Source organism: Orcinus orca, chromosome 8, assembly GCF_937001465.1.
Source record: "Orcinus orca chromosome 8, mOrcOrc1.1, whole genome shotgun sequence".
In the NCBI taxonomy this organism is placed as follows: domain Eukaryota; kingdom Metazoa; phylum Chordata; class Mammalia; order Artiodactyla; family Delphinidae; genus Orcinus; species Orcinus orca.
Window position 1 is genome coordinate 46,873,176 of NC_064566.1, and position 23,613 is coordinate 46,896,788.

Sequence of the window (23,613 nt, forward strand, 5' to 3'; positions counted from 1 at the left end):
GAGATTTATCCCAGGGATGCAAGGATTCTTCAATATACGCATATCAATCAATGTGATACACCATATTAACAAATTGAAGGATAAAAACCATACTTGATCATCTCAACAGATGCAGAAAAAGCTTTTGACAAAATTCAACACCGATTTATGATAAAAAATCTCCAGAAAGTGGGCGTAGAGGGAACCTACCTCAACGTAATAAAGGCCATATACGACAAATGCACAGCAAACATCATTCTCAATGGTGAAAAACTGAAAGCATTTCCTCTAAGATCAGGAACAAGGCAAGGATGTCCACTCTCGCCACTATTATTCAACATAGTTTTCAAAGTCCTAACCACAGCAATCAGAGAAGAACAAGAAATAAAAGGAATACAAATTGGAAAAGAAGAAGTAAAACTGTCACTGTTTGCAGATGACATGATACTATACATAGAGAATCCTAAAGATGTCACCAGAAAACTACTAGAGCTAATCAATGAATTTGGTAACGTTGCAGGATACAGAATTAATGCACAGAAATATCTTGCATTCCTATATACTAATGATGAAAAATCTGAAAGAGAAATTAAGGAAACACTCCCATTTACCATTGCAACAAAAAGAATAAAATACCTAGGAATTAACCTACCTAGGGAGACAAAGGACCTGTATGCAGAAAACTATAAGACACTGTTGAAAGAAATTAAAGACGATACAAACAGATGGAGAGATATACCATGTTCTTGGATTGGAAGAATCAATATTGTGAAAATGACTCTACTACCCAAAGCAATCTACAGATTCAGTGCAATCCCTATCAAATTACCAATGGCATTTTTTACAGAACTAGGACAAAAAAATCTTAAAATTTGTATGGAGACACAAAAGACCCCAAAGAGCCAAAGCAGTCTTGAGAAAGAAAAATGGAGCTGGAGGAATCAGGATCCCGGACTTCAGACTATACTACAAAGCTACAGTAATCAAGACAGTATCATACTGGCACAAAAACAGAAATATACATCAATGGAACAGGATAGAAAGCCCAGAGATAAACCCACACACATATGATCACCTTATCTTTGATAAAGGAGGCAGGAATATACAATGGAGAAAAGACAGCCTCTTCAATAAGTGGTACTGGGAAAACTGGACAGCTACATGTAAAGGAATGAAATTAGAACACTCCCTAACACCATACACAAAAATAAGCTCAAAATGGATTGAAGACCTAAATGTAAGGCCAGACACTATAAAACTCTTAGAGGAAAACATAGGCAGAACACTCCATGACATAAATCACAGCAAGATCCTTTTTGACCTACCTCCTAGAGAAATGGAAATAAAAACAAAAATAAACAAATGGGTCCTAATGAAGCTTAAAAGCTTTTGCACAGTAAAGGAAACCATAAACAAGACGAAAAGACAACCCTCAGAATGGGAGAAAATATTTGCAAATGAAGCAACTGACAAAGGATTAATCTCCAAAATTTATAAGCAGCTCATGCAGCTCAATATCAAAAAAACAAACAATCCAATCAAAAAATGGGCAGTAGACCTAAATAGACATTTCTCCAAAGAAGACATACAGATGGCCAGGAAGCACATGAAAAGATGCTCAACATCACTAATTATTAGAGAAATGCAAATCAAAACTACGATGAGATATCACCAATTAGAATGGCCATCATTAGAAAATCTACAAACAGCAAATGCTGGAGAGGGTGTGGAGAAAAGGGAACCCTCTTGCACCGTTGGTGGGAATGTAAATTGATACAGCCTCTATGGAGAACAGTATGGAGGTTCCTTAAAAAACTAAAAATAGAATTACCATATGACCCAGCAATCCCACTACTGGGCATATACCCAGAGAAAACCATAGTTCAAAAAGACACATGCACCCCAGTGTTCATTGCAGCACTATTTACAATAGCCAGGTCATGGAAGCAACCTAAATGACCATTGACAGATGAATGGATAAAGAAGATGTGGCACATATATGCAATGGAATATTACTCAGCCATAAAAAGGAGCGAAACTGGGTCATTTGTAGAGGTGTGGATGGGTCTTGAGACTGTCATACAGAGTGAAGTAAGTCAGAAAGAGAAAAACAAATATCGTATATTAACGCATATATGTGGAACCTAGAAAAATGGTACAGATGAACCAGTTTGCAGTGCAGAAATAGAGACACAGACATAGAGAACAAACATATGGACACCAAGGGGGGAAAGTGGCAGGGAGGGGGGTGGTGTGATGAATTGGGAGATTGGGATTGACATATATACACTCATAAGTATAAAATGGATAACTAATAAGAACCTGCTGTATAAAAAAATAAATAAAATTTAAAAAATTTTTTTAAAAAAGAAACTTTAGATTATTCGTTCATTTCTTTGAATTTGTTTTTGTATTGCATTTCTTCCACCGCATTTATCCCAATGTAATATATATTTTTGCATGAAAGACTTTTTACTAGTCACCCTATCATTTGTTTCATTTTGCAAAAAACAGCTCAAATATATATTTTTGTTTTTATTTCTCGTGACCCTAGGGCTCTAAATTTTTAAAAATTATTTAAGAGTGACTTTAATTATTTGTTTATAATTGATCAAGGGAATGTAATTATAATTGTTAATAATTATCAAACATAAGTCAAATTGTATTGGAAAAATATCTGTTTAGTGGATGGATAGGCCTCATTTCCCCCCAAATAGCCATCCATCCATGATTGAATGTTACTTAATGTTAGAGAGAGACAGTGTTCAGCATCAATTGTGTTATTGTTTTCAGTTTTCATAGATGTAAGCACTGAGAACCTTATAAACAAGTAGAAGGAATTTTGATGTAGCAGTGTCACTCATTTCTTTAAATCTGTTTGGGTTATATGTCAAAAACCACCTAGTGAAAGACCAGCTGGAGGAGGCTCTGGTTCCTGACAAGGTACTGAATTAGCACAGACTTCTGCATGTTCTCTGAAGATTAAACCTAGAGTAACTTTAGAGAGAAACCTCATGATACCAGGATTCAGAGAATAGTGTGCAAAACCCCTGGGAAGATAAGGGGATATTCTGAGCTGGCATGTATGATGAGTGAGGTTACAGCCAGGGAAGGAAGTAAAATAGGAAGAGAAAAACAACCCAAGTTCCCCTTTGCCTCGGGACACTGATGCCTGTCCTCTCACAGGAGTAGAAAGTAAAATCAGAGCAGCACTGAGGCCCTGCATGAGAGAGAAGCTAAGGAAAATGGGTGCGAATTGGATTTAGGCATTGACTTACCTGTTGGCCTCCACACCCTAGGACAGGTGGGTTATAGTTTTAGAAGTGCCTCCTCCTTGGGTTGTTCCTCCTTGGAGGAGGAGTTTGATAAGGTTGAAACCCTGAACTGAGGAGTTGCTTTGTGGGGGCAGATCTTTGGTGCCTAGGGATTTTGAGCTCCTGGGGCTGAAGGCCTGGTTCTGGTCTGTCCTCCTGAGGAGCCAGTACTCCCTGTGGAGTATGAGCTAACAGGCCACATTTCACACACCATTAGGAGAGTTTAGAATAGGCAGTTCAAGAATTTAGAAGTCAACAAAATGAACATGCTACAGGAGATAAGGGAAGATGTTAATAATATGAAGCAAGAAATGATAAAGCAAAACCAGGTAGAACCATTTAGGTATAATAGTTAAAATAGAGATACAGTTATATAGGATAAGTAGTGAAATGGGTGCAGCTGAAGAATGAATTAAAAAAACTAGATGATCAGATTATGGGACTTTAATAGAACTTTATAGAAGGGAACAGGTGAAGATAAACAAATTGAAAAAATAAAGAAAAGCTATAAGGAATTGAAAGTAAAAGTTACAAAATCCATATAATAGGAGTCTCAGGAAAAAAAGTAAAAAGAGGGAGAAGGAAATCTTTTAAAAAATAATAGAGATAATTCGTCAGAATTAAAGAAAGAAGAAAGACTTCAGCTCTAAATAGATGATAGACTACCAAATAGGAGAGAGAAGGAAAAACTGACAAAATAGACATAATGAGATTTAAGAACATCAAAAACAAAGAGGAAATTCTAAATGTTCCCAGAGAGAAAGAGCAATATCATATAAAAAAGAACAAGAGTCACATTGACATCTTACTTTTCAGCAGCAACATTGGATGCAAGTGTAAATGGAGTAATAATTCTAAATGTGTTATAGGGAAAACAACTTTAAACTTAGAATTTTATATCCATCCAAATTGTCATTCAAGTGAAAGGGAATGATAAAAATATTTTCAAATATACAAGGCCTCAGGTTTGCCACACAAATCCTAGATTTGAAACACTTAATAGAAGTAATTAAATAGGAGGTCAAAGAAATCCAGTAGATACTGCAAGAGCTATGTGTACCGAGAGTCTTCAAATACCTTAGTAAAGTGTGTTGGTGTCCAAAAAAAGAGAAAAAGACCAAAGAAGAAGAGGAGAAAGTATATTCATAATAACCCAGACTTAAAATGTGAGATAATATACACATGACAAGTGTTGAGAACGGAGAGAGAACATGGGTACGCAAGAGGGGGCTAAAATGGAAGATGTAGACAATGGATTTTCAAAGTAATAAAGGATTAACAAAGATACAAAGAGTGAGACAGTTGTAGTAACAAACTTAAATGATAGAAACAGTTTCAAATAAGTTAATGGGTTAGAAATACCTGTTAAGGGACTTCCCTGGTGGTGCAGTGGTAAAGAATCCACCTTCAAATGCAGGGGATGTGGGTTTGATCACTGGTTGGGGGACTAAAATCCCACATGCTGCAGGGCATCTAAACCCACGTCCCGCAACTACTGAGCCCACGTGCCACAACTAGAGAGAGAAAACCTGCGCACCACAACTAGAGAGAAGCCCACGTACCACAACAAAAGATCCCGCATGCCGCCACTAAGATCCAACACAGCCAAAAATAATAAATAAATAAATAAAAATAAATAAACATGAAAAAATAATATTTTTAAAAAAGAAATACCTGTTAAAAGACATAAGGTCAGGTTGACTTTTTAAAAATCTAGCTAAGTGCTATTTACAAGAAGCACATTTGAAGCATAAGGACACAAATATTGAAAGAAAAAGAATGGAAAAGAACATACCAGGCAAACACTAACCAAAAAATGCCTGAGTAACTGAATTAATATCAATTAAATATACCTTGCCACAAACAAATCATCGTTAGAGATAATGAAGGTCACTTTATAATAATAAAAGTTCAATCCAAACAAAATATATAAGTTTAAACATGTATGCAACTAATAAGATAACCTCAAAAATATACATCAAAAATGACAAAATTACATGGAGAAATTGGAAAATTCACCATCATAGTGGGAGATTTTAATGCACTTCTCTCAATTATTGATATGTAAAGCAAATGAAAACAGAAACAAGGGTATTTTAACAACACAGGTAACAAGCTTATTTTAGTGGACATGTATACAAAAAAAAAAAGCATCCATCAATTAGAGAATATACATTTTTCTTAACCACATGTGGAAGGAACATTTACCAAAATTGAACTGGCCAGGAAGAAAGCAAGTCTCAATAAATTTCACACAGATTATGTTATCTAACAATACACAATTAAGTTAAAAGTCAATGCCAATAAGATTAAATATCTGTATATATTTGGAAATTAAATCACATGCTTCTAGATAAGTCATAGGTTAAAGAATAAATACTAATGAGAACAAATTTTTAATTTGTAGAACTGAAGGGTAATAAAAATACAACATATCAAAACCTGTGAGATGCAGTAAAAGTGTGTTTCAGCAGAAACTTATCACCTGGAGTATTCACATTAAAAAAGAAGAAAAGGGCTTCCCTGGTGGCGCAGTGGTTGAGAGTCCGCCTGCTGATGCAGGGGACACGGGTTTGTGCCCGGGTCCGGGAAGATCCCACATGCCGCATAGCGGCTGGGCCCGTGAGCCATGGCCGCTGAGCCTGCACGTCCGGAGCCTGTGCTCCGCAACAGGAGAGGCCACGACAGTGAGAGGCCCACATACCGCAAAAAAAAAAAAAAGAAAGAAAGAAAAGAAGAAAGGCTAAAAAAGGAACTACATATCCAACGTAAAATCTCAGGAAAAAATCCCAACAGAATATACCCAAATAAAGTAGTAGGAAAAATAAAACAAAGTAAGAGTGAAAATAAATTAAATGGAAAGGAAAGGTAGAAAAGAGAAGATCAATGAGACCAACATTTGATTCTTTGAAAAGACCAACAAATAGATAAATCTTTGGCAAAAATAAGAAAGAAATAGAGAAGACAAAAATAGTATTAATAGGAAAAAGGGAATACAGGCACAGATAAAGCAGAGATTAAAAGGATAAATATTAAAAAGGCAAGGGAATACCACCACCAACTGTATACTAATAAATCTGAAAACTTAGGGAAAATGGACAAAATTTCTTTTCATAAAAAATATTTTCCTCAAAAAATACAGCTTCATAATATTGTCTCAAGAATAAATAGAAGGGACTTCCCTGGCAGGCCAGTGGTTAAGACTTTGCCTTGCAATGCAGGGGGTGCAGGTTCAATCCTGGTTGGGGAGCTAAGATCCCACATGCCTCACGGCCAAAAAACCAAAACATGAAAGAGAAGCAATATTGTAACAAATTCAATAAAGACTTTAAAAAATGGTCCACCTCAAAAAAAAAAAAAACTAAAAAAAAAAGAATAAATAGAAAACTTGAATTGTCCTATATAATTACTAAGGAAATTGAAGCAGTAGTTTAAAATCTTCCACCAGGAAAACACCAAGCCTAGATGATTTTACAGATTAGTTCTACCAAACTTTTATGTCAAATTTATAACTCTCCTCCTGTGCCCCCAAAGAGAGAATTTTCCTGATTTATTTTGAGTCTAGTATTAATTCTGTATACTCTAGTATAACAAAATTAGACCATTGTAAGCCAAACCTATGAAAAAGGAAAATGATCCATATTACTTATTAATATAGATGTAAAACCTTAAACAACATGTTAGCAAGTTGAATCCAACTGTGTTTATAAAAAAGGTCGTGATCTAGTTGGATTTTCCCTAAAAATAGAATGATGGTTTAATTTTGGAAAAAAATCTGTAAATATAAATTCACACATTAATATATTAAAGGAGAAAAAGCATATGATAATTTAATGGAAACACTTGTAATAAGACTCAGTATACATTCATAATTTAATTAGGAATAGAAGAAAACTTCCTTAACCTGATAAATGTTTACAGCAAATATCGTTTTAAATGGGAAACGTGAGAAGCATTTCTTTAAAATAAGAAGCTAGTCAAGGAAATCAGCTTTCAATAGTTTTTCCCAACATTGTTGATCTTAGTCAACTTAAGACAAGGAAAATAAAGTCATAAGAATTGGAAAACAGAAAGAAAACTTTTATTATTTGCAGTAATATACAAATTATTAGGCAAATTATTAAACTATTTGAAATAATAGAAGAGCTGAGTAAGGTAGCTGGATTTAAGGTTGATACTCATCGATATATAAGTGTATCAAATCAACACATTGTCCACTTTAAACTTACACAATGTTATATATCAATTATATCTCAGTAAACCTGGAAAAAAGAGATTGACATTGTATTTCTTTTCACTAGCAAGCAACAATATAAAATGTAAAATAATGAAGATGTAAAATAATATTCAAGAATATATCATTTCTAGAAATAAATTCAAGATAAGATTTGGGGAAAATTATGAAACTTTATTGGAAAACATTGAAGAAAAGTGTAAAGGTATACCATAATCATAGGTCAGGAGACTTAATATCATAAAAACTGATTTCCTCATGTTGATGTACATACATGATGCAAATCCAATCAAAATTCCACAAACTTTCCTGACCCTAAAATTTGTATCGAAGCTTAAAGGGTGGAAAATAGCCAAAACATTTCTGAATGTTTTGCTCTACCAGATATTAAGACTTACGAAGCTGTATTAGTTAGCATAGTGTGATCATTTGCAGTAATAAGCAAATTGACCAGTAGAATAAAATAGAAGGTGCAGAAACATATCCATGCATATCTGGAACTTTTATGACAGTGGTAGTATGGCAGATCAGTGGAAAAAGGAGAGACTATTCAATAACTGGAGGGAATAAATGGTTGTCCATATGAAAAAAAGAGAGAGATGGGGTTCCTATCTCACACTGCAGACAAAAGTCAACTGCAAATCAATCAAGGACTTAAATAATAAAATTTATATTTAACTTTTAGTAGAAAATATAGGTGAAAATCTTTTGGACCTTGGACTGTGTAGAAAAGGATTTTATAAGCAAGATACCAAAGGCACTAACATAAAAGAAATGGTGAATAAACTTGACTTAATATGAATCTTCAGAACTTCTGTTCATAAAACAACACTTTAGGGATAGGTTATAAACTAGGAGAAGGCTTTTGTAACCCAAAAAACCAAAAAAGGGTTAATATCATGAAATCTCAATAATTCTTACAAATCAATGAGAAGTGGACAAACAACCTAGTAGAAAATGTACAAAGAGACAGGGCCAGGCATTTTTTAAAATTAATTTTTATTGGAGTATAGTTGCTTTAGGGCCAGGCATTTTTACAGAAGAGGACCCACATTTGGCTGATGAACATGTGACAAGATGTTCAGTCACATTAGCGATTGGGGAAATACAAACCAAGACCTCAGTGAGATAAACCAAAAATTAAGAAGTCTGGGGCTTCCCTGGTGGCTCAGTGGTTGAGAGTCCGCCTGCCGGTGCAGGGGACACAGGTTCGTGCCGCAGTCCGGGAAGATCCCGCATGCCGCGGAGTGGCTGGGCCCATGAGCCATGGCCGCTGAGCCTGCGCGTCTGGAGCCTGTGCTCCACAACGGGAGAGGCCACAACAGTGAGAAGCCCGCATACCGCAAAAAAGAAGTCTGGCAGTAGCCGGTGTTGGAATAGATGTGGGTAAATAGTATCTTTTTTTAAAATTAATTTTTACTGGAGTATAGTTGATTTACAGTGTTGCGTTAGTTTTGCTGTACAGCAAAGTGAATGAGTTTTACATATACATATATCCACTCTTTTTTAGATTCTATTCCAATATAGGTCATTACAGAGTGTTGAGCAGAGTTCCCTGTGCTATATAGTAGGTCCTTATTAGTTATCTATTTTATATATAGTAGTGTGTACTGTCAATCGCAGTCTCCCAATTTATCCCTCCCCCCCATTTCCCTCTTGGTAACCATGAGTTTGTTTTCTATATCTGTGACTCTGTTTCTGTCTTGTAAATAAGTTCATTTGTACCATTTTTTAAGATTCCACATATAAGCGTTATCGTATGATATTTGTCTTTCTCTGTCTGACTGACTTCACTCAGTATGACAATCTCTAGGTCCATCCATGTTGCTACAAATGGCACTATTTCATTCTATTTTATGGCTGAGTAATATTCCATTCTATATACGTACCACATCTTCTTTATCCATTCCTCCGTTGATGGACATTTAGGTTGCTTCCAGGTCTTGGCTATTGTAAATTGTGCTGCAATGAACATTGAGGTGCATGTACTTTTTGAATTATGGTTTTCTCCAGATATGTGCCCAGGAGTTGGATTGCTGGATCATATGGTAGTTCTATTTTTAGTTTTTTAAGGAACCTCCATACCGTTCTCCACAGTGGCCGTACCAGTTTATATTCCCACCAACAGTGTAGGAGGGTTCCGTTTTCTCCACACCCTCTCAAGCATTATTGTTCGTAGATTTTTTGATGATGGCCATTCTGACCAGTGTGAGGTGATATCTCATTATAGTTTTGTGTGATGTTGAGCATCTTTTCATGTGACTCTTGGCAGTCTGTATGACTCACCAGCAATGTGTAAGAGTTCTAGTTTTGCTCCCCATCCTCTCCAGTGCTTGTTATTATCAATATTTTTAATTTAGATACTCTGGTAATATATAATGGTATCTCATTGTGGTTTTATTTTTTTAACATCCTTATTGGGGTATAATTGCTTTACAGTGGTGTGTTAGTTTCTGCTTTATAACAAAGTGAATCAGTTATACATATACATATGTTCCCATATCTCTTCCCTCTTGATCTCCCTCCCTCCCACCCTCCCTATCCCACCCCTCCAGGTGGTCACAAAGCACCGAGCTGATCTCCCTGTGCTATGCGGCTGCTTCCCACTAGCTATCTACCTTACGTTTGGTAGTGTATATATGTCCATGCCTCTCTCTCGCTTTGTCACAGCTCACCCTTCCCCCTCCCCATATCCTCAAGTCCGGTTTTAATCTGCGTTTCCTGAATGACAAATGAAATTGGTCACTTTTACTTTACTTATCCTTATTGGCCTTCTGGATATCTTCTTTTGTGAAATGTCTGTTCAAGTCTTTCCTCCATTCTTCTATTAGTTTTTTTTTTATTGATTGATTTGTAGAAGTTTGTTGTATATTCTAGATGTGAGCCTTTTGTCTCTCACACACACACACACACAAATAAATATATGTACAATAACAAGCATTGTAAGAAGCTGACTTAAGAAAAGAACATGGAAAGAATTACTGCAGATCCTTGCCCAAGCAGGTGACTTTTGAAAAAGAGTAGGTCATTGGAAATTGAGGGTCTTGAAATTGACTCCCTGCAAACCATCCCTGCCCATACAGCCCTTAGGAAGTCTTCATTCTTGGTGTACAGCGAGGTGTACACATAACCATTTGAAGAATGTTGGTTTGGAATATATTTTGTTTTTATTTTTCCAGCTTTATTGAGACATAATTTGACATATAACATTGTATAAATTTAAGATGTGTAACATAGTGATTTAATATATGTGTATATTGTGAAATGATTACCACAATAAATTTAGTTACTATATCCATCACCTCACATAGTTTAAATTTTTTTTCTTGTGGTGGGAAAAACTCTTTGATCAGTTTTCAAATATACATTACAGTATTGAAGGCTCAGCAGCACCTCTAGAAATTCTTAGCAGACAATGGAAATGCACTTCTGGAATAAGGGTAAATTACTAAATTTCTCAGTTTGTTTCCTCTTAAAGAATAAGAATATCAACACCAATTTTCTCTATTCTCATTATTTGCTATACTTGTGAAAACTAAATCACTGAGATGCCTCTGTTAGGAAAAATTTTAAAGTGGTGCAGAGTTGCTTACTTCAGCAGCCCTTACTACCTTTCTATGCTGCTGCCTTGGCCTCACTGAGACCCATGAGAGCATGTTTGGTGATCTTACTGGGTGCTATCAGTCCTTTGTGAGTATCTGCAACTTACATTATTTCTTTTCCTACATAGTTTATATTAATTTTTAGTCATATAATAGTTGCCATTACCCTTAGTAAATGATTTAAATGGTAAACAAGGCAGGAAAAATAACTTTCTCCCTCTATTCCCTCATTCCCAATTACTAAAGATAACCATTGTTAAGTCTCTTATGTATTCTTTCAAATACATTCTGAACATTTTTATTATTCACTTTTCACAAATGGGTTTATATTATGCAAACTATTCTTTTTCATCTAATGTATTTTCGGAAGATACACTTATTTTTTTGAAAAACAGTATTGTATCCAAAACTATGGATACACTATTATTTTGCCCCTATGAATATGGAATATTTAAATTGTTTCAGGTCTTTTCTGTTACAAACAATGGTGCAACAAATATTCTTGTAAGTGTATGTTTGCATACTGTGTCAGCATATCTATAAAATATATTCTTAAAAGTTGAATTACTGGTTTGTGAGAATGTGTATTACATATTTTGATAGTTTATTGCCGATTTATCCTCCCATAAAAAGCAAGTAAATGAGAGAGCCTGTTTCCCCATACCCTCACCAACACAGTTTTATCAAACTTAAATTTATGTCCATCTATTAGGTGAAAATTGCCAACTCATTGTTTTTGATTTGGATTTTATTAATTTTGTGAAGTTGAGCATCCTTTTATATCTTTTTTATAAAGATATAAAAAATTTTCTAATTAAAAATTTTATTCCTGAGAACATTACAAAATAAAGAGTTCTAGCTACTTACGAAAAGTAGAAAATGATGACCGTAAGTTAAAGACCCAGAATGTTTCCTTTTCGCTTTGCTGATTTTATGTTTTATACTATCTTACCCCAACTCATACATATCATTCATTCGTTCATTAAAAAATACTTGTAAAAGACTTATTGTTTACAGAATACTGATAGGCACTGTCCTTGAAAAGGCAAATTTTGTTAGATGAGGATATATGTTTGGGTTCCTATTTGCAGGACCTGTCTACTAAGATTAAATCCAAATCTTAGTATTTGACCAATGCTTCTCCTCTGTGAGTGTTCATTTTTCCAGTTTTTCAAAATGAAGTCATCTCAAACTGTTAGTTAAACAAGTGGAAATTTATTAACAAATTTCTACTTATGATAGCCTCAGATTATCAGCCTATTACTGCTGCCTTCTTGCCATTTGCTGCTTCATGGTTGATGAGTTCAGGGTGTGACCCCTCTTAACACAGCCAGTAAAGGGAGTTCAGAGGTTACTGTTCTGGTGGTGAGGTGTCTCCACAATCTCCAGTGTCTGCCCTAACAATTCCACCCATTTTTCTTTGGTTGGTTCATGTGTAATTTCTCTTGAGCCTAGAAGGCTCATGACACACAGCTCTGGGCAACTTATTCATTGGTCAGTCCAAGTATCTGATGCAATTCTTCCTCCAACTGTTAGCAGGCAAGAAGGGGCTAGTCTGGTAAGTTACTGGCTGGACTTCAGACAAGAGGGAAAGTCTGGAATCTATACCAACATTTGTGCCCTGTTTGATATCACAAGGGAATATAGGAAGCAAATAGTTAAAAATTTATAAATGGTATAGTGTTTTTGATGGGATAATGACCCTATTCTAGATCTTTTGCTCTTCTCCCCAGTCTCTTTGCAATAAGAAATAGAGTCATTTGTAGCGTGTCAGTCACCATGCTTTTGTGTGTATATATTGATATATGTGAACCAAGCACTTGAAAGCTGTCTAGAAATGCAGACTCAAGATAGTACAGGTAATCCTTGCTTTGCACAGGAGTGCAGAACCATAATAATAGTGCAGACTGAAGCTGTGCAAAATGATTTTAATAAACAATGGGAAAAATTGTGATTTTTCCATGCCCTTTAAAATTTTTTGTTAAACATTAAAAACTCCCTGTTGGTTCTAAATACAGAGAGAGAATGAAATAAAAGTAAAGCTAAATTTTTGGCGCTGTAATTTAATATTGAGAGAAATATTGAGAGTTAAAGTATCTTATTTTGGGGTTAAAAACTTATCAAGATTAGTTTAAACAGTGCTTGCCTTCTTCTTATCATACAGAGGGGAGCATCTTTTTTATGCCTTGGTGAATTGTCATACTGTTTTACAAGTTTGGATCAACTTCTAACGTTGTATCCTTTGTCTTTTCAATGTCTTGAATATCTCTGAAAATTCTTTAAATGTCAAGTTTTTTTGTGGGTGGCATTTTCCCTGAAGCATCTTCATCCTTCCTCATTTATGTTGATAAGTTTGCCTTCACTAAGTTCCTTTGGTTGCGCATCTAGATTCTCACAGTGGCAGTGGCAGCATTCCCATGGTCAGCTATTTCTTCTATTACTCCATTTACATTTGATTCAAATTTTACTCCCAGTATTATCACTTTTAATTTCTTTGTTGCAGTTTCATTTTTGTTGGCAAATTCCCTGCGAGACAAGGAGTCAGCACAACTGCACACATTGCTGTCTGTGTGTGAACTGAATAGCAGATGCACAGTGTCCAATCACCAACAGACTGTGAAAGAAGTGATGTGATTGGTCACTGATTGTGATGCAGATCTGTAATTTACCTGGTGATCGTGGATTGAAGAGCTAGCAGTGAAGTTTGAACTTTATGCAATTATAGTTAATGTACCATGGTGACTGAAATTTGAACTGTGTTGCTGAGGGACTGATATTATTTAAGTCATGATGAGTAAAATTCATGCATATCAGGACTGGGCAAAGCAAAGACTGCCTACATAAATTGGCTATCACATGGTACTGATTGCATACAACTTTGTTGGGTATGCTGATTATATAGCGGGCTCACTCTTTATAAAGCTTTTTGGAGGTGACTTACAGAGTGTAAATATTTAATCTTCTGTCTATATCAGGACAGGCTAGATTATGCTGTGGTAACAGGTGACCCCCAGATCTCAGTGCTGTTTATGCCTTCCATTGCACATTGGCTGGGAGGAGGGGAGCAAGCTCTGTTTTACTTTGTCTTCACTCAGGGACCCAGGCTGATGGAGGCTCCATCTCTGTGCTTCTATAGTTACTAAGGCAGAAATTGAGAACATGTAAATTACATGCTCTTTCTTCAAGTTTCTACCCAGAAGTGATACACACTATTTCAAATCACATTTTACTGGTCAAAACAAGTCATATCATCATGTTCCAAAAGAGGTGGAGAAGCAAAGTTCTACCATGTGCCTGGAAGAAATGACTCTAGATCCAAAGAGTTAACTTGTAGAGAGTTTATCAGGGAAGAGCAATTGAGGACCGGGATTACAGACATAGATGTCAGATTGTCTCTGTTTTCTAATGAAAGAATTAAGTTGAGGCAAAGTTGTGGGTACTAGTATTCCAGGAGCCTGGACACTGTGGGTTAGTGTTCAAGGTCATGATGAAGCCAGGAAGTTATAATAGAGGCTAGATGAATCACTGGGGTCAAGCAGGGCTGTTGACAGAGCCCTGAAGATCAGAACTCATTCAGATGAGAGCTCTGAGACTATCTGCCGTTCTAAACAATTTCAACTCCTTTTTGCTCTCTGAGACTTCATCTGTGCTTCATTTAAGTTGACAACATCTTTGGAAGTTCTGGGATACTTGACGGAGATGACTGTCAACTTGAGCCTTGACGGAAATGTAGGCTACGGGTTGGCAGAAGGCATAGTAAAGGCATTCTGGGAGTAAATGGGTAGAGGCTGCAGAAGTGCAACCAAAAGTAGGATGCTATAAAAGTAGTAAGAATATAGACCTTCTTAAAACAGGATGACGTAGAAGAACCACAGGGAACGAATAGCATAACGATCCTCATTTAATTATTACTATTCCATGCTTAATATTTGTCTGTGTCTTTAACCACGAATATATTGAACTCTACAAATCCTCAACAGTGTACTCAGATGGCCGCCCTTAAGATGCCTGGCCTCGTACTATTCTGTATCACTGTTGCTTAATGCTTCAATCCACCCACATAGCAAATTAACTTAGATCACTCCATAGTTGTTCCCACACCTAAACGTCCTGTTTTAATCTAAATGTGATCCAAACTTCTTGTCCAAACTTTCTCTACTAGTCTGAGTTAGGAGCAAAACTATTTAAGGCATACCTAGTCTAGCAGGAGGCATTTAAGAATGCATTCATGCATTTCTTGGCATTAAATGGAATATTATATTTGAGAAAAATATAGTTAATATAAATGGTCAGTTTTAGTATGGTCAGTTTATAGTTAATATAAAATGGTCAGTTTTAGTATGGTATAGCCACATCTGGGGTTAAAACAGTGCACAAATGACCACATTATATCGAAATCTTCCAGTCAACCAAGAGCTTTCAAGTCAAACATCTATATTCTTGGACACGGCACCGGACTAATCAACTGAATTTAGATTTTTTACCTAGACATTTTGATGTTATATAGGCTTACCCTTAGTGTTGGACCCAGTAGACTTTGGGCAACTTCTTTCATTCTTTCAGCTTCCCTATTTTCTAGGAACGGCACTGTAAGGGGGTCTTTGGATTCCAGGAACTTGCCCTATGTAGTGGTTCTTTCACACAAGCATGCTGCACTATTCTTTTAAACCAGAATATTCTCCCATCCCTAAATTTTGGCATATTGTAAAAGCATTAGTGAAGAGGTCTGAGACGTGCTAGTACAAGGAGTATGCTCAAAAGGGCATCCAAAGTTTTGCTATTTATTCAGCGTTATAATTTTTCCATGTGACTTACTGAATTTGTGAGACTATATTACTAAAATATGTAAGAGTCTTCCATTTTCTAAACTGTTTATAACACCAAAAATTCATTGTTAACATTAGGGCAATATACTTTCTTCGGCGAGACCAACCAATGTGCTAGAAATGATGAAAGAATGGAAAAATAACCCAGGAAGTGATGAGGAAAGTACAACAGATCAAAAGAACAACTGGTCTGGTCAAGAAAAGCTGAAAGGTTACCAACCCAGCAGAAGTATCCATGTCAGGAACTCTTCAGATGAAGAGGAAGGAAAACAGGTAGGAAGAACCAACAAAACAAGTAGGAAGAACCAATTGTTCCATTTCTCCAAACTGTAAAATACCTTCACAACACTTGGAACATTCTTTTGCAACTCTTTTTTATTGTTGGTTTTTAATGGTTTGTAACAAAGGAGACCTGCATGATAAAGACAGTAAAGTTCTTTCCTCCCTTGAAACTATCATGATTTAGCAATGTGGCCTACATGCTTATTTTAGGATCCATGATTATATAGGGCAGGAGTCTGCAAATTTTTCCTGTAAAGGAACAGATAGTACATATTTTAGGCTTTGTGGGCCGTAATAGTCTTTGTCACAGCTTCTCAACTCTGATGTTATAGCATGAAAATAGGCATAGGCAACAAATGAATGAGCATGGCCATGTTCCAGTGAAACTTTATTTACAAAGACAGGTGGTGTGCCAGTTTTGCCTAATGAGTCACGATGAATAATTTTTGTATTTTACCAGGCTACACAATTTGGAATGGGTTTATGTATTACCTAGAAAAAGACTTACTAAATTATCCAGTTAGTCGTTTCCAATTTTATGGTAGCTAAAACTGTTTGTATAGTTTTATTATTTTACCTTATTAGATCTGAATATAGTTTTATCATTTTTGGTGAATAAAATTTAGTAACATTTTGATTAATTCTAGATTGTGTTCTGCTAAATTGATATCCTGACAATTTACCCAAACCCTTTTTTTTCTTTCATTTCTGTGTTTGAGGAAAAATTGTCTGTATGTTTGTTCTCTTTCTTGTCTTGAGATCTAATCAGCATATTTTCGCTCTTCTTTAATGATTGAACATGCTGCCAGTGGGGGCTGTATTTACCTCCAGAGAGCCCAGACTTCTTGTGAGGAGTTGCTGCCTTTCTCCAAGGCCTAGAGACGGGCAAGTGGAGAAAGGAACTGAGAGGGTAAATCCTGACCCCCAGCCAGGAAGGTGCAGCGTGGCTGGCCCACTCCGTGCCATGCTAAGAATCCTGTCAGAAATTTGCAGAAAGAGACCCAGTAGAGTGATCTGGTTGATTTTTATTTACTCATTGGGAACTTCTTTGTCTACTTGATAGCAAATGTCTAGATAATAAGCTTGACATTTAATTATTCAGATATTTTGAAATAACCATATTTTTACCATAATATAAACATAGGTTTATTGACTCCCTTTCATCCTCTCTAGTCTGTTAACAACTCCTGCAGTGCTTAGCAGATGTGTGTATTTTATATTCTTGTTAAAAATATCCTAAAAACCCAATGTTTGCATTTCCTGTTAGCTGACTTGGCATTTTATACACACATATACATGTGCACACGCACACATACGCACACATACTCACACACATATACATACACACATGTATATATACTCACACATGTATACACATACATTACACGTATTACATACATGCATCTACTGTATACTCACATATATACAAACACAAATCCATACATACACATGCATATGCACATTGTCTTTTGTAGTCTTGGATTCTGTTTGGCACTGAATCTGACATAAAATATCCTTGTGAACCAAATGTTTGGTTGTCTTCCATCTCCTTTTTCATTGCTCTGTCACTTGTCTCCACCATCCTCCTCCTCTTTCCCCTGCAAGTCACAGAGTGATGGGACTTGCCATGCTGTTCTCAGCTACTTCCAATTAGGGAACAGAAGAATTGGAATTTGAGGTTCTTGTGGATGCTAGAACTATACTCAGTGGATTGAAAATTTAAGAATATAGATTTCTACTCATCAACAAGAAGAACTTTTCCACAATCAGAGCTCACCTGCAATGGCACAGGCTGGGCCATGGATAATAAACCCTACCTTTCAATCATTGGAACCATTCATGCAGACTCTGGAAAGCTACTTGTTATAAATGCTGTGGCAGGAATTTCTCCAAGACGGGTAGGAGTTTGCCCTGGATGTCCTCTAAGGGACTTTCCTATGCTTAGGTTTTGGCTGTGATATCTTGGGAGGAATACCTTACCTTATTTGGGAATTTTTCTGAAAATTGTTACCCCTTAAAAGAAAGACTTCTCATCCATATTAAATTTTTCACTGATTTTTATGAATAAATATTACTTTGTTAATTATATTGAAGTTGAGTTTATGTTAAGAAATTACTTCTTTTATTTTTTTCAAATCTTCATTAACAGTAAATTGTAGAGTATAAGGCCTAACGTGATAACTGAAAATAGCGTAGGCCATTTAGTCTTGAGTCCACACAGGATTCATATAGTAACTAATATTCTTAAGGGTGAAATTTTAATTTTATTAAAAATCATTCTATGAAGGTAGCTCAGTGGTTAAGAATCTGCCTGCCAATGCAGGGGACATGGGTTCAAGCCCTGGTCCAGGAAGATCCCACATGCCGCGGAGCAACTAAGCCCGTGTGCCACAACTACTGGGCCTGCGCTCTAGAGCCTGCAAGCCACAACTACTGAGCCCATGCTCCTAGAGCCCGTGCTCTGCAACAAGAGAAGCCACCGCAGTGAGAAGCCGACTCACCGCAATGACGAGTAGCCCCCGCTCGCCGCAACTAGAGAAAGCCCAAGCACAGCAACAAGGACCCAACACATATAAAAATTAGTTTTTTAAAAAGAGAAAAAAATCACTCTATGAATATTGAAATATTTCTCATGGGAAAAATTTATTTGTTAAAATTAGATTATATGGATAATTTGATATGATAAATAATTTATACTTACGAAATTAAAGAGGTGTATATGACTCTTTTTCCATTAAAATATTTGAAATTTGGCTTTACTTTAAATGGAAATCTGCCAGCAGTTCCTGCTTTCCATTGTATCATTGTTCTCTCTTCTGAAGAATCTCATAAATCCATTTAGAGCTCCTGATTTTGTATTTCTCACAAGCCAGTGTCATCATATTTTTTAGATAAGTGGCAAAACACTTGAAAAACCAGCAGAGAAAGTGAGGAATTATTAAAAACCAAAACAGTTGAACTAAGCACCTTCCTCTTTCTCTGAGTAACTGTTCCTTAGTTCCAAATGCCCTGGGCATTATGGAAAAATACAGTGTGTATCTCCTCATTTTTCATGTTTGGACTAAGGTATCACACTTCACTTTTTCAAACTTATTTTTGACTAGTTGACATTTGTTAATGTCCTTTTTTTTTCTTTTCATTTTCAACCTTTAGTCTGTTTTAGGTAATTGCGTTTTTTGAAGATAGAAGTGTTCTCTCTTATATATCGTGTTTTTTACAGGCTGAGTACATCTAGATAACGTTTTGTGTTATTGGTAACCCTCTGAATTCCCTACAATGGGTTCTTAATCTATTCTGTCAGACAGACCCTAGACTTAATTCCTACAGCAGCATTTACTCATCTTCAAATGAGACACTTAGCAGACCATTGCTTATTGCAGGAACATGCCTTTCGACGTTCGATTCTTAGTGATTTCCGATAAGTAGTACGGTACTTTCATTGTTCATTAAGCTCAGAAGACAATTGAAGAGAAGTGAATGTCTGTAATTAAAATGCACCCCCCCATAACCATAGAGGGAGGGACTAGCAACTCTGGATGTGATAGAAGTATATTTGCATTACAGAATTCTTGCTTCATAAAGGAAAAACTTCTTAGTTGTTAAATTGTTTATTGAACACAGTCTTGAATATACTTGTTTAGTGAAAATGGAAGATTTTTGTGATCATTTTTCTTGACTGAAAAAACATGGCCTTTACAGAATCATAGGAGATGGTATGTGTAGCAGATACTTTATCTAGTCTAGAAAGTAGAAAGGCAAGCTGGCTTAGAAGCTTTGAAAATTATTTTGATCAATGAAATGTATTCATTAGCAGTTCTTCAAAGTCAAGGAATATTTGAATTTAAATAAGATTGAAATTAAACGGTTGAACTATGTGGTATATTGACCTGTTGCTGTGAGGAAAAAGTCAAGTTTTCTTAGTATTTTAGTTGAGTAAGATAAAAATTTTCTTTTCTTAACATATTAAATCTTAGTTCCCCGAGCCCATGTGAATCATGTGAAAATTTGGTGGTGCTTCCATGTTTCTGGCACACTTTTACACTCCAATATTGAAGCATTGTAATCTAGCATATATGCCCAAGCATTCCATTTAAAATATCCTACTGGTTAAAAGCACAAGCTCCAGATCTAGGCTGCCTGGATTCAAATCCTGGCTTCACCACTTATAAGCTTTAGGACCTTGGGCAAGTCTCTAGGCCTCTGTTTCCTCATACCTAAAATGGGAAAAATAATGACATCAATCAAGGACTAAATGAAATCATGCATGTAACACTGTTGACATATAGTAAGCACTCATTAATGTTAGCTATTATTAATTTTATTATTATGTTGCTAAAGAACTTGCATAGGATATTGCTAAAATTCCATGTTCTTTCTTGTCTGCTTTAAGGCTCCTTTGGGCATAGGTGTGGGAATAAACTAATGAACAAACTAAGAAATATCATTTTCAAAAGTGGTAAGATGATGCTTCCAACCTCGTTTGCCCTCTGAGTTTGGTGAGATCCCTAGGGCACTGTGGTAGATTGGATTATTTTTCCCAATTATTTAAAACCTCTGTAAGGGATCTGTACATTCATACCCTTTGCCATGTGGTTTTTCTCCCTATTAGAGTAGATGTATATTTTCTCACCTCACTAATGTTGATCTTAGCTATATGACTGACTTTAGCAAATGAAATGTTAAGAGGTGTGATGTAAGCAGAGACCTTAAAATTATTTGCATGATTTAGCTTGCTCTCTTGTATTTCTGCCACCTGACGTGAGAAGAACATGACTGCAGAAGCCACAGTTCCTGGAATTATGAAGATCTGTGAACAGACTTGAACCCAGTACAAAGCCTGAAGTCTAGCCTAGCACCACCAAGCAAAAATTAATGTTTATTGTTATAACATACTGAGACTCTTACAGTTCTTTGTTAGGTAGTTGTACAGAAAAGAGTTAACATAGCAGGCCTAAACTGCTATCCTTGAAAAGGCCTGCTTGCCAGGTTGGCCCTTGGCTGGCTTTTGGGAACTTAGATTTTGGAACAGTGGCTACCATTAACTGATAAGAATGATCAATTGTGCCTAAACTGTGCAAACAATATGGTTTATGCTGAACACCTGCTTTCCTTCTGGGAGTCTGGGATTTTGCTAGGTGCTAGGCAGAGGTTGCCTACATGACCAGCTCCCAATAAAAGCCGTGGGTGCTGAGTCTCTTAGAGCTTCCCTGGTTGACAACATTTCACATGTGTTGTCGTAACTTCTTGCTGGGGTAATTAAGTGCATCCTATGTGACTCCTGGGAGAGGACTCTTAGAAGCTTAAACATGGTTTCCACTGGACTTCTCCTCAAGTGTCTTTTCACTTTGCTAATTGTGCTCTGCATCCTTTCACTATAATAAATCATAGCAATGAGTACAACTATATGCTGAGTTCTGTGAGTCCTCCTAGTGAATAATGGAACCTGGGGACCTCCCAAACACAGTAGCATAGCTGCAGCAATAGCTGACTAATACAGGTACTAGTTATTCATTGTGCTAACATGAATTTTGACCTGTTGTTGTTTGATCTAATGCTATTGGCAATTCCCGTTGCTAGTTTGGATTCATAGGCTTCCGTAAACAATAAGGCTTTTGTCTGTACTTCTATTCCCAGTAGAATCTCCTGTGTAAGGCTTAGGTTTCACCACGGGTTTAGCCAGACGTCTATGGTTGAAGGGATATATTAGTGAATCCTTTCAAATCACTTCCCTGCTCTCCCAAGCCTGGCTTCTGCTCAGCTCCCCTTAGAGATTATAGCTTCTAGTATATGCTATGTATATTTTCCCCTGTGGAGAACCAACCCATTGGGTTGGGTTATAAAAAATATTGCTTCAATTTCAAATGTATTAATTTGGTTCCACTCATCCCTTATCCTGCCTTTATGCTATAATTGTCACATGTATTACATCTATGTAATTATAAACCCTACAAAACAATGTTTTAATTTTTGCCCTAAATAGTTGTATTTCCAAGACATTAAAAGGAAAATTGTCTTTTATATTTACCCAGATATTTACCATTTCTGATGCTCTTCTTTCCTTTCTGAAAATCTAAGCTTCCATTTAGTATCATCTCCCTTCAGCCTGATGAACTTCCTTTGCATTTCTTGTATTGCATGTCTGCTAGTGATGAATTCGCTCAGTTTTCTTTTATCTAAAAATGTCTTTATTTTGTCTTAATTTTTGAAGGACGTTTTCTCTGTTTACAGAGCTCTGGTTTGACAGGTAATTTTGGTCCACACTTTAAAGATGTTATTCTTCTGCCTTCTAGAATCCAGATTCTCTGATAAGAGGTCACTGGTCATTTGAAATGTTCTTTTCGTATATGTAATGTGTTACTTTTCTCTGAATGTTTTCGAGATTCTCTCTTTATCTTTGGTTTTCAGCAGTTTGACAATCATATTGCTAGGAATGTGCTTCACATTTATCTTGCTTGGGATTTGCTGAACTTCTTGAATCTGTATTTCTGTCTTTTGCTAAGTTTGGGAAATCTTGTGATTACTTTTTCCTTGTTTTTTTCTGAGAGTCTTAATTACTTGTATGTTAGACCATTTGATATTGTTGAATAAGTCCCTGAGGCTGTATTGATTTTTTTCAATCTGTTCTTTAAATTGGATACATTCTATTGATCTGTCTTCAGTTTTACTGTTTGCTCTGTTGTCTCCATGTTCCTGTTAAACCTATCTGGTGAATATTTAATTTCAGATATTATATTTTATTCTAAAATTTTCATTTGGTTCTTTTTTATTATTTCTATTTCTTTATGGAGAGCTGCTTTATTCACCAAATAAATTTTCACTTTACATCATTGATAATAGTGATGATAACTGCTTTAAAATCCTTGTTTGCTAATTCCAATATCTGGGTCATCTCAGGGTCTGTCTCTACTGATTGTTATTTCTGTTGAGGAATTTGAGGAATTTTGGATTGTATCCTAGACATTGGAAATGTTGTGTTGTACCGGCTCTTGATTTGACTATGTTCCTCCAAAAAGTGTTGACCTTTCTGTTTTAGCAGGCAATTAGTTGATTGGATAAAAACTGAAAATTGCCTCTTAGCCAGCAGTTCAAATCTTAGGCTGGTTCATTTATCTTCAGCTGAGCAGAATTTAGGATTCCCCCTTTCTGGCTATCTCCTTTAAGGAATTCCCTCACTATTCTTTGGTGTCTGTGGTTGCTTTGAATTCCATCCTTTAGTTCTTTAGATCAGAGAGAGAGAATTGTGAAAGCATCTGGGGTAGAGGGTGGGGGAAAGTTGTCATCAAAGGAGCAACTTTTGACAGCCCAACAGAAATAATGGAAGCCAGAAGACAAAGGAATTATATTGTTAAACTGCTAAATGGAAAACAATACAAAAC

General features: G+C 36.1%; 1 protein-coding gene across 1 annotated transcript in view; it reads left to right on the forward strand.

The window, feature by feature from the left end:
* The window catches only part of STK33 (serine/threonine kinase 33), a 178,240-nt gene that overhangs the window by 144,886 nt on the left and 9,741 nt on the right, over positions 1–23,613 (forward strand). Inside the window, exon 14 of the mRNA XM_033404568.2 lies at positions 16,034–16,228. Coding sequence (XP_033260459.1) covers positions 16,034–16,228 — 195 coding nt within the window. The remainder of the gene's footprint in view (positions 1–16,033; positions 16,229–23,613) is intronic.